The following is an 11,533-nucleotide window of genomic DNA, read 5'->3' as shown; positions in this document are numbered from 1 at the left end:
TCGTCTCCTCCTCTACTCTTCCTCCTTCTCTTCTCCTCCTCCCCCCTCCTCCCCCTCCTCCTGTCCTTCTCCTGCTCCTCTTCTTCCTCCTTCTCAACTCCTCCTGCTCCTCCTCCTCCTCTCCTCCTGTCTTCTTCCTCCTCCTCCTCTTCCTCTTCTTCTCCTCCTGTTCCTCCTCCTGTTCCTCCTACTCTTTGTCCTTGTCCTCCTCTTTGTCCTCCTCCTCTTCCTCCTCTTCTCCCTTTCCTCCCCCTCCTCTTCCTCCTGCCTTGTCTTTCTTCTTTCTCTCAGTCCATTTTCGTCTTGTCTCTTCTTTCTCCTTCTTTGTTCACTCCACTTTTTCGTTTCTCATCTGTGTGTCTGTCTGTCTGTCTGTCTGTCTGTCTGTGTCTGTCTGTGTCTGTCTGTCTGTGTCTGTCTGTGTCTGTCTGTCTGTCTGTCTGTCTGTCTGTGTCTGTCTGTGTCTGTCTTTTATTGATGTGCGTGTTCCCTGTCTGAAGGGGAGGAAAGAGGAATGGCTCCCATAGCTCCTTGCTTGGTCCTCCTGAAGCGCCCGTCCCGCTGGGCCGAGCATGCACAAGGGGACACAGGTGTCTTGCGTTCCACACCGTGTGGCAGCCTCCTGCAGTCCCGGCCTAGCGCTGGGCTCCCTGGAGGAGGAGGGCTAGGCTGTGTGGTCCTGCCCTTGAAGCGCTCCTGGCCTCACGCTAGCAGGAGCTTTCCTACTCGGCTGCTGTTGGCCCTGCGCCCGCTGCTCCCCAGGCCTGCCGTGCCAGGCCCGACTGGCAGGAGCTCCTTTCGCAGGGATTCAACGCTATCTTCCCTAGAGGCGCGAAGTCAGGTCTCACGACTGCATCCCCCCAAACGGACGCTGCCGCTGCCCACACCTGTTCCTGTACCTGGACACGGGCCTCCACACGATGCCTCCTCGAACGCTGCGCGCTGGGCCTGGCTTTGGGGGGGAGGGTAGGGGGGGCAGAAGGCGTACGTGGTCAGCGGGATGGGAAGCGTGGGCTGAGTGGCCATGGCTGAGCAGCCACGCCCCACAGGCCGGCAGAGAGCACGCCCGGGTGCCCAGCCAGGCAGCAGAGCCATTGCCAGGACAACCAGGCCTGGCTCACAGTGCTGAGCTCACAGTGGAGGGCGGGGCAGGGGTGGCACTGAAAGGCCGGCCTGCCAGGCCCAGCTTCAGAAGGCCCGCGGTGGGCCGCCGTGGAGGAGGTGTGAGAGGGGCTGGTCCACGTCACGGCCTCTGGCCAGTGAGCTGACCGCCTCTCGCCAGCGGGCTCGCCTCCCTCCGCCACAGCCACATCGCGGCATCTGCGCGTCCCTCCCAGTGAGCGGCCGCGGCCTGTAGCAGGTGAGATGGCGCCTCCCTCCCTGCCTCCCTCGGCCTGGAAACCGCTGGTGATCGCCTGGCGTGATCGCCTGCGTCTGGGGAGAGTCAGCGGTGACCTGGGCACTTAGACACCCAGCCCGGGGGGGTCCTTCCTTTCCCACCTCGAACACAGCTTGGCGTGTGTCAACTGCCTGCCTTGGACAGGGAGGGGTGATGGGGTTTCACCCTGCTCACATGGAGGAGCCTCAGGTCCACCAGCTGAGCCGCGGCAAGTGTGAAAGCCTTTTAACTCCTTCCCTTTCCTCTAACATTGCTGCTTTTTCTTTTTAGATAAAAGGATCATCCTTTGAAAGCTCCTCACTTGAGGTAAGATGAAGACTCAGGAAGGCTAGTACTTTTACTCTATTTCTGCCATTGAGCCCTTTCATTCTGTGGTGTGTGTGTGTGTGTGTGTCATTCTGTGGGGTGTGTGTGATTCTGTGCTGTGTGTGTGTTATTCTGTGGTGTGTGTGTGTGTCATTCTGTGGGGTGTGTGTGTGTGATTCTGTGGTGTGTGTGTGTGTGTGTGATTCTGTGGGGTGTGTGTGTGATTCTGTGGGGTGTGTGTGTGTGTCATTCTGTGGGGTGTGTGTGTGTGATTCTGTGGTGTGTGTGTGTGTGTGATTCTGTGGGGTGTGTGTGTGATTCTGTGGTGTGTGTGTGTGTGTCATTCTGTGGGGTGTGTGTGTGTGATTCTGTGGTGTGTGTGTGTGTGTGATTCTGTGGGGTGTGTGTGATTCTGTGGGGTGTGTGTGTGTGTGATTCTGTGGGGTGTGTGTGTGTGATTCTGTGGTGTGTGTGTGATTCTGTGGGGTGTGTGTGTGTGTGATTCTGTGGGGTGTGTGTGATTCTGTGGTGTGTGTGTGTGTCATTCTGTGGGGTGTGTGTGTGTGTGTGTGATTCTGTGGGGTGTGTGTGATTCTGTGGGGTGTGTGTGTGTGTGTGTGATTCTGTGGGATGTGTGTGATTCTGTGGGGTGTGTGTGATTCTGTGGGGTGTGTGTGTCATTCTGTGGTGTGTGTGTGTGTGATTCTGTGGGGTGTGTGTGTGTGATTCTGTGGGGTGTGTGTGTGTGTGATTCTGTGGTGTGTGTGTGTGTGATTCTGTGGTGTGTGTGATTCTGTGGTGCGTGTGTGTGTGTGTGTGTGTGATTCTATGGTGTGTGTGTGTGTCATTCTGTGGTGTGTGTGTGTGTCATTCTGTGGTGTGTGTGTGATTCTGTGGTGTGTGTGTGTGTGATTCTGTGGTGTGTGTGTGTGTCATTCTGTGGTGTGTGTGTGATTCTGTGGTGTGTGTGTGTGATTCTGTGGTGTGTGTGTGTGTCATTCCGTGGTGTGTGTGTGTGTGTGATTCTGTGGTGTGTGTGTGTGTCATTCTGTGGTGTGTGTGTGTGTGTGTGACTCTGTGGTGTATGTGTGTGTGTGTCATTCTGTGGTGTGTGTGTGATTCTGTGGGGTGTGTGTGTGATTCTGTGGGGTATGTGTGTGTGTGTGTGATTCTGTGGGGTGTGTGTGTGTGTGTGTGTCATTCTGTGTGTGTGTGTGTGTGTGTGTGTGTGTGTGTGTGTGTGTGTGTGTGTCCGTCCTAGTACTGGGACTTGAAACCAGGGTCTAGAGCGCAGACCCATAGCTTTGTGCTCCAGGCTAGTATTTGGTAGTTAATTGGAGATCAGAGCTTCATGGCTGTTGTTGCCTGGGCTGGCTTCAAACCGTGATCCTCAGATCTCCACCTCCTAAGTGGCTAGGATGACAGGCCTGAGTACCCAGCACCTAGCAGCACCTTCATTCCTTTAGAACAGAGGTGACATCATAATGGACTTTGGGCTTGCCTATTTGTTGAGCCTCTCTTGATGTGAATAAAGCCAGCAAATACTGAGAAAGCCAAAAGCACGGGGCGCATCCATGCACCCGGGGCCTGAATTGCCCTTTGTTTCTTTTTTTTTTTTTTGGGTCCGGTCGTGGGGCCTGAACTCTTGGCCTGGGCATTAAATTTCTTTCCTTCTTTCTTTTTATTGGTCATGGGGCTTGAACTCTGGGCCTGGGCGCTGTCCCTCAGCTCTTCAGCTCAAGGCGAGTGCTCTACCACTTGAGCCACAGCGCCACTTCCGGCTTTTTTCTTTTTGCTTATGTGGTGCTGGGGAATCGAACCCAGGGCCTCAGGCATGCAAGGCAAGCGCTCTACCACTGAGCCACCTTCCCAGCCCCGCCCTTTGTTTCTGTGTGACTTACTGACCTGAGCATGGCATTCAGCCTCTGTATGCTCTTTCCTCTTCTGTGACCTGGGGCTCATAATCGCGGTGTCATAGATCGTCACGACAACTGGATCCATTAATTTTCCTGGAGGACTCACAGTAGGGCTTGATTCACACAGAGCATAGGATAAGAATTCAATGAATATTTGGTAAAACACAGGATTTGTGAGATTTTCTTCTGGCCCCAAGGTCTGCCTAACGATATTCCTTTCGGGTGATTCATCTCTGTGTCTGTTTTCAGGACAATTAGCCATTTCTCCCTTCCTGCTAAAAATACTTCCTTGAACAACACTGATGAACATCTGATTCGAAAATGTGCGACCACGTACGGAAAATGTACAGGTAATTTTAAACAATAACTTCTATGGACTATTTCAAATGTGGCGTAAGGTTCTTTTTTCCTTTATTTCTGTACTTCCTTCCTTCCTTCCTTCTTTCTTTCCGTCTCTTTCTTTCCATCTCTTTCTTTCTTTCTTTTTGTTCTTGGACAAGACATATGAACATTTCAACTTCTTAAACATCTTTTGGTCTCTTTCTTTCTTTCTCTTTCTTTCTTTCTTTCTTTCTGTTCTTGGACAAGATGTATCGACATTTCAACTTCTGAAACATCTTTCGGTCTCTTTCTTTCTTTCTCTTTCTTTCTCTCTTTCTTTCTTTCTTTCTTTCTTTCTTTCTTTCTTTCTTTCTTTCTTTCTTTCTTTCTTTCTTTCTTTCTTTCTCTCTTTGTGTTCTTGGACAAGATGTATGGACATTTCAACTTCTGAACCATCTTGTCGCAACCCCAAAACCATTTTCTGTGCTGCTGTGGGCGTTCAGCACCTGCCTAGCAAGCACGTGTCCATGCATACTCCGGCCACAGTCTTGGCTTTCAAGGCTTCCTGTCCTCTGACCTGAGCGAGGTAGAAACTCAGAAGCACACAGAATGCTTCCAGGGAGCTCTCAGACAGGATGGGCTAGAGACGGGCATGTTCGCACGAGGTACGTGCTCCATTCCTAAATCATGACACACGCTTGCTTTCTCCTCTACCCCTTTCTTCTATGGCGTTCCCGGTGTGGCTTCAAGAATCCTCAAATTCACCTTCTTGGTCTCAGAAATGAAGCAAGGAAGGCTGGAGTTAGCTGCCCTGGCTTGTACGTACATCACTTGGGCCTTGGGCATTATCTTAGCAATTAGTCGACACTGGCGAATCTGGGAATTTGATGCTAAGGAGGTCCAGATCGTTTTCATCGGGCTCTGGAAAGTGTATTACTACCAGAAGGTGAACGGCACCGAGTCTCTGATCGGTGTGACCATGCGCACCGGCAGCAACGAAAGCTGGGTCATCCCCCCCGAAATTCAGTATGGCCGAGATCTCATCCTCCTAGCCAACTTCATGAAATCGGTAGTCCTGATCTTCAGCACGGAGGCCATCTTAGTGAGCTGGATTAAGGCTCCGTATCCCGATTTCTTGAGGTCGCACTATAACATTTCCGTATTGTTTCTTCTGCTGAGTAGCTTCTGCACCCTGACCGCGGTGTTCTGGAATCATATTGTCGATTTTTATGGCCAAACCACCTTCCAATTTACGAGCACATTCCCGGTCCAAAAAGAAGAGCTGTGCATGAAGCACTTCTCTTATGTACCCCCCCTGGGGATCTTCACGGTCACCCTGTCTGTCTCGACCGCAGCCATGTTCATCTATGAAATCTGCGCCCTGAGAGAGATGGCCCAGATGTCTCAGGCGCTGGTTAAATCCAAGCCCAAAAAGGACCAACTGATGATGGCCACGATGTCGGAAAATCTGCCATCCCTCAGTTGAGCCAGTGTCCTCCATGAACATGCAGTTTTGGCACATGTGTGCTCATTGAAAATAAAATACCAAATGATCTCAGCGTGTGCAAGAGTGCCGTGGGTCCCTACTCTCTAGGTCCCTCCCTCCCTCGAAGGTTTTTGCTACTGAAGACTGCTGACTTCGTCAGGTTGGGTAAGAGGATGTGATCTCTTCCACAGCACATGTCAGCAGGGATGAAATCAGCATAGACTCGTGCGTCCACATGCAGCCGCGATTGAAAGCGGGGGGAAGTACGGGGAGACCGCAAGCACGGTGGGGGGTGGGGGTGGGGTGGGGGTGGGGGTGGGGGTGGGGAGGGTTACAGACACAACCGGCCCCAGGCTGAGGGTTTGCAGATGCGCTGGCACCGCACCATGGGAAGCAACCACACTTCCAGCTCAGAGGTCTAAGGCCTTCTCCTCAGCGGGACTGGGCAGGGTTTCTCAGCCATGACACTGAGGATCCTCTGGGCTGGGATCCCTTGGGGTGGAGAGGGAGTGAAGGAAGGCATTTAGTTGAAGCTGCGGCTTCTCCACACTTCCATGCCGGTAGCACTGTCTTCCTCCCTGCTTGTGGAAACAGAAGCATGCAGACGTCTCCACGTGTTCTACTGTGGGGAAGTGGGCGTGGGGGGAACAGGTGGGCCCTGATGTGGCCGGCGACCCAGGCTCACGAAGCCAGGGCCCGTTTACAGGACCTTGAGGAACCCTGCTGATCCAATAAAGCTGGTGGTGTCGAGGCAGCCTCTGTTGGCTCTCCTGGGTCTGTCCCTGACTGCCTGCGCCTCCAGGGAACAGTGGACAAGTCTAGTCTCCGTGAAAAGTGTCATCCTCCAGGTTCCACACGCGCTCATAGGTTTGCAGAAGAGGAGACGAAAGAGATGGTCGGGACCCTCCCCCCACTGGGGCGTCCAGACAGCCAGGCATCGTGAGAGCACGGTTCCATCATGTGGAGGCAGGGGGACTGACAAACCACTGTCCTGAGCGCTCTTTTCAACGTGTCTTTCCTGTAAACGTGCTGAGGGATTGAAGGTGGGAGGGGTTGGCTCCTTCTACAACGCTGCCCACAGGCCTGCCTGCCTGCCTGCCCTGCGCCAAGGACTGCCAGCCGGGCATCCAAATGGCCTTCATGCCACCAACCACTTGGGTGTGCGTGTGCACGGGTTTTGTGTGTGTGTGTGTGCGTGTGCGTGGTGTGTGCGTGCGTGGTGTGTGTGTGTGTGTGTGTGTGTGCGTGTGTGTGTGTGAGTTGTGTGTGTGTGCGTGGTGTGTGTGTGTGTGTGTGTGTGTATGCACTCAGTCTTGAGTTTTCCCTGGCTTTTTCACTCACGGTTGGCCCTCTAACGCTTGAGCCATGCCTCCAGTTCTAGCTTTGGGCTGGTTGATGGGAGATAAGACTCTGAGAGTTGCCTGCCTGAGCTAGCTTCAAGAATAGTGGGGCTCAGGCCTCAGCCTGTGAGTAGCTCGGGTTGGAAAGGGAAGCCCCAGGGCCTGGCCGCAGCAGCCTCTTTGAACTCCAAAGGCCAGCTGCACAAAGCACCACCCTTTGGCCACCCCAGCTTCAGCCTCCACCCAGGCCTGAGGGCTAGGACTTCTTTTCTCCTGCAGAGGACCTGTGATGGGTCCCAGCACAGTCCCTCATGCAAATGAGGCATCCTCGGATTGGTGCAGACCTCCTTGTCACAGCCCCCTCGTAGCTATATAAGCAGGCAGCTCAGCTTCATTTGGGCGGGAGCAGCTGGAGACCCTCCCGGGAGGGCCCCTTAGTGCTCCAGCCCCAGGATTAACAGAGGCTTCCCCAGTGGTCTTCCCTGCCGACTTGTGAGGATCGTCACTCGTACAGTGGCTCAGCTGGCGGCATGAAGCCAAGAAGACGACGATTGACCGTGGAGGGGCAGCCGTGCCAGGGGCCTCCTGAGCCAGCAGGGAAGCGGCAGGGCCAGAGAACAATCGCCATGCTAGTTGGCAGCCAGCGGCACAGGTGGCATGTGGTTGCCAGGGAGCAGCCAGGCCCGGACTGCCCGGGCTGCAGCAGCCGTGCAGGGCAGGCCGAGCAGCAAGGGGCAGCTGACACGAGAAGCGAGAAGCTGGCCCAGCAGAGGCAGCGGGGCCTCCTGGGCAGCTGTAAGGGAAGGTGGCAGCCGCCAGAGAGAGGATCAGGGGCCAGAGACACACCTCCAGCCACAGGTCCCGGCCTGGCAGCCCACTAAGAGGCGTAGGACTTCACGCTGTGGCTTCACGGCCCTGTGCCCAGGCCCCTGTGCTAAACCCTGAGTGTGCAAACTCCTCGGGCCAAGCAGCTGCCTGCCCTCGCCACTGCTCCTGCTCGCACACCCCCATCCAGGATCCAGAGAACACAGCAGCTTCCCCCTCCTTCCCCCAGTTCCACATGGGTAGAGCAGGACCCAGCCAGCCGCCTGTGACAGAGACAGATGAGACGAGTGGGAAAGTGGGGGTACATCTGGGAAGTTATCTGAAACAGTCTCAAAAGTGAATGGAAAACACAATGTCGATCATTTAAGAGGGAGGAAGTCACATGAGTTTCATTTCCATGGATTAACAAGAGACTGAAAAGACAGTGGTAGAGGTGAGAATGAAATTGTTCCCGATTAAGGAAAGACATCCATAAATTGAGAAAATGCAGTAAGTCTTCAGTAGGCTTCAAGAACTTCACATACAAAGAAATGTTCTTTGACAGAAACAGAGATGATGCTTTTAGCATCTACAATAGGACTGATAAACTCTAAACTTCTCCTAAAAGAGCAAAACATTCGTGTGTGTAAAGTGCTGAAAATAATGGTTTTTGTTCATCTGTATCTGCCAGCTTTACTTCTGGTGGGGTATCCATTCCTAAATCAAAGGCAATTCTAGTAACATATTCATTGTCTGAAGACTAGCAAGGAAAAATAACCTAAAAAAATCCCAGGACAAAAAAATTGAAAGATGAGATAAAGTGTATCTAAAAGCCATGTCAGAAGAATCAGTTGCATCAAATGAAGCACATAGAAAAATATAGTTAACCCAGATGTGTTCCCTGAACGTGTAGAATTACTTGATTCACCTAAACTAGTCAAAGCAAAAACGATTCGTAAGCATAATGTATAGGATCACGCTGTGCATTTGTCCAAACCCACAGAGTGCACGACCCCGAGTGCACGCTGCTCACTATGGAGTGTGGGCGGCAATGCGGTGCAGCGCAGCTCGTCAGCTGTTATGCGTGTTCCAATCTGGACCCGGGAGCTAGGAAGGGGGGAAGGGCTGTGCACGTGTGGGGACAGGGGGTGTGTGGGAAATGGCCTCACCTTCCTCTCAAATCATCCATGAAGCTGAAGATCGTAAGTAAAGCCTTTACTTAACATCGCCTACTACCATGACTAAAAATGACAGAAATAACCCAGCAGCACCACGATCGTTCTCCCCACCAGCTGCACTGCCTCACCTGCCCCCACTCTTGAAGGTAGCTATGGGCTCACATGCCACCCTAAGTATAGGCTGGGAGGGCATAGAGTCAAGGCAACAAAAGGCTTTGTGCAAGTTCACTGTTAATGTCTTCCACTAACAGTGGCCTCAGGGCAGCAGGACCCCGGACATCCTGGCACCTTCTTGTCCAGGGAGGCCAGTGCTAGCCTTGGTTATACCAGGTTGCTCATGTTTTGTACCTTGCCCACCCCAGTAGGAGGGTAGGCTTCGTGAGGACCTCAGCCAGCAAAAGAAATGAACAATGTGTTTTTCAACTGTTATAAAAAAGAAATGAGGAGTTGGCTAGGTGCCGGTGGCTCACACCTGTAAGGCTAGCTACTCAAGAGGCTGAGATCTGAGGATTCCAACTCAAAGCCCGGCCAGTGAGTAAAGTCTGTGAGAGCCTTATGTCCAATTAACCATCATGTTGCCCCTGCCCCCCCACTCTCATAGGCTGAAATAATTTTGCTCCTGTGCATTCATTATGTGTTCTTCCCAATCGCCACAGGATGGCATCATGAACGCAAAAATATTGTAGCCAAATGGATTGCAGATGATTTAATCAGAAATTGAATGCTGCTGTTCACCCTTCATTCTTTTGTGTGTGTGCTGCTCCTGTGGCTTGAACTCTGGGCCTGAGTGCTGTCCCTGAGCTTTTCTGCTCAAGGGTAGTGCTCTATCCCTTCAGCCACAGCTCCATTTCTGGTTTCCTGAGTGGTTTTATTGGAGATAAATCTCCCGGACTTTCCTGCCTCGGCTGGCTTTGAACTGCATTCCCAGATCTGTTTCCTGAGTAGCTACTGGCACCCGGCATAAGTCATTTTTTTTTTTAATCAGGACCTGGTGTCCCTGAGCTTTTTTATTCAAGGCTAGTGCTCTTCTACTTTGAGCCATAGTCCACTTTCAGCTTTTAAGTGGTTCATTGGCGATAAGAGCCTCACAGACTGTCCTGCCTGGGTGGCTTTGAACTGCATCCCCAGATCTGTTTCCTCAGTAGCGGGGGTGACAGGCGTGAGCCACCAGCGCCGGGCTTGAAAAAGAAGCCTTGATATGCTGACAGCAGTATGTCACTGCAAGGCCGTGGGGCCGGCCTCCATTCCTCGCGCCCAGACACAGTGTTGAAGGCGGATGCTGGCAGCCTACAAGGCGCACACGTATGGCAGAGCGGCGGGGCTCAGCGAATCCATCAGTTTGGATGGAAGCCTATGATTTTAGGGCCTAGATTTTAATTTCCCAAGTGCGTCGCGTCCTGGGAACAGGATTTCCTGCAGGCCCAGGTTGGACGCTAAAGCGGGTGGTGCTGGTTTGGGGACTCAGAAAACACACTGAGCCAGCAGGACCATGGAGAGACCAAGCCTGGCCCCAAGGGGGTGCAGTTTCAAGGAGAGGATAGGGAAACGGGCTAAACAGTGTACCCAGGAATGGAGCGGCCTTCATGGCTGCCTCGGGCCACTTATACACTCTTAAGTCACAGTTCTAACCAGAGGGGAAAGAAGATCTCGTGTGATAAGTGCCCCTCAGCCTTTGGCTTCCTGTCCTCCCGTGACCAGCCGCTGTTGGAATACCTGTAGACCAGGAAAGACATTCGCTGTATTAACCCATCACACCAGAATACCTTTGGCAATAGGGAAACAATGGAGCCCGGCATGGTGAGCCTCGCATCTCATCGCAGGGACTTGGGAAGTAGACACCGGATAGATGATGACGATCTGCCGCAAGGCATAACTTACCTGAAAATCGAACTCAAGCAGCAACAGCATGTGGCAGTGGCTTAGTGGTTAAGAAATGTCAGGTCCTAGAGAAAGCTCCAGGATCTGCGTTCAATCCGGCCTACTGTTGAGAAAGAGAGAGACAGAGAGACAGAGACAAAGAGACACAGAGACAAAGAAGCAGACAGGCAGGCAGGCAGACAGACAGACAGACAGAGAAACACCAGGCATCAATGGCTCATGCCTATAATCCTAGGCTGAGATTTGAGGTCATGGTTTGAAGCTAGCTTTGGCAGAAAAGTCTGCGAAATTCTTATATCCAATTAACTAGTAAAAAAACAGAACTAGAGGTGCGGCTCAAGTGGTAGAACACTAGCTTTGAGCAAAAGAAGCTAAGCAAGCGTATGAGGCCCTGGGTTCAAGCTTCAGTACTGGCACCTATTCACAGTGATAAACTCTTGCATTTGTCAAAAGGATAGCCACAGGTCCACTGCGAGGCCGTGATAGTAAAATGAATTGGAGTGTATTTGTTCTGAAATGGAACATTATGGATATTTGAAATGAGGGTGTTTTCTGATTTGCCAAAAACTATATTCATTGTTACTTGGTATGCAGGTAAAAAAAAAATCACGTCAGCCGGGTGTCGGTGGCTCCCGCCTGTCACCCTAGCTACTCAGGAGGCTGAGATCTGAGGATGGCGGTTCAAAGCCAGCCCGGGCAGGAGAGACTGTGAGACTCCTATCTCCAATAAACCACCAGAAAACCAAAAGTGGCGCTGTAGCTCAAGTGGTAGAGCGCTCGCCTTGAGCTGAAGAGCTGAGGGACAGCGCCCAGACCCAGAGTTCAAGACCCATGACCCACAAAAAAAAAAAAAAAAAAAAAAAAGAATTCCCACATACAAATGTAAAGAGAACAAGTAATACAAT

The 11,533-nt window shown here is 52.2% G+C and overlaps 1 protein-coding gene across 1 annotated transcript in view; it reads left to right on the top strand.

Annotated features, from left to right (window-relative positions):
• The window catches only part of LOC138839940 (cytokine receptor-like factor 2), a gene marked incomplete at its 5' end in the record, with an annotated part of 9,994 nt that extends 6,031 nt beyond the window's left edge, over positions 1-3,963 (top strand). Inside the window, 2 exons of the mRNA XM_070039408.1 lie at positions 1,670-1,705; positions 3,871-3,963. Of these exons, the coding sequence (XP_069895509.1) occupies positions 1,670-1,705; positions 3,871-3,879 (45 nt within the window). The remainder of the gene's footprint in view (positions 1-1,669; positions 1,706-3,870) is intronic.
• Positions 3,964-11,533: the final 7,570 nt, after the last annotated feature.

Source organism: Dipodomys merriami, unplaced genomic scaffold (genome assembly GCF_024711535.1).
Source record: "Dipodomys merriami isolate MVZ:Mamm:240054 unplaced genomic scaffold, mDipMer1.0.p SCAF_3, whole genome shotgun sequence".
In the NCBI taxonomy this organism is placed as follows: domain Eukaryota; kingdom Metazoa; phylum Chordata; class Mammalia; order Rodentia; family Heteromyidae; genus Dipodomys; species Dipodomys merriami.
The sequence above is the reverse complement of the archived record's forward strand: the minus strand, read 5'-3'. Positions and strand labels throughout refer to the sequence as shown.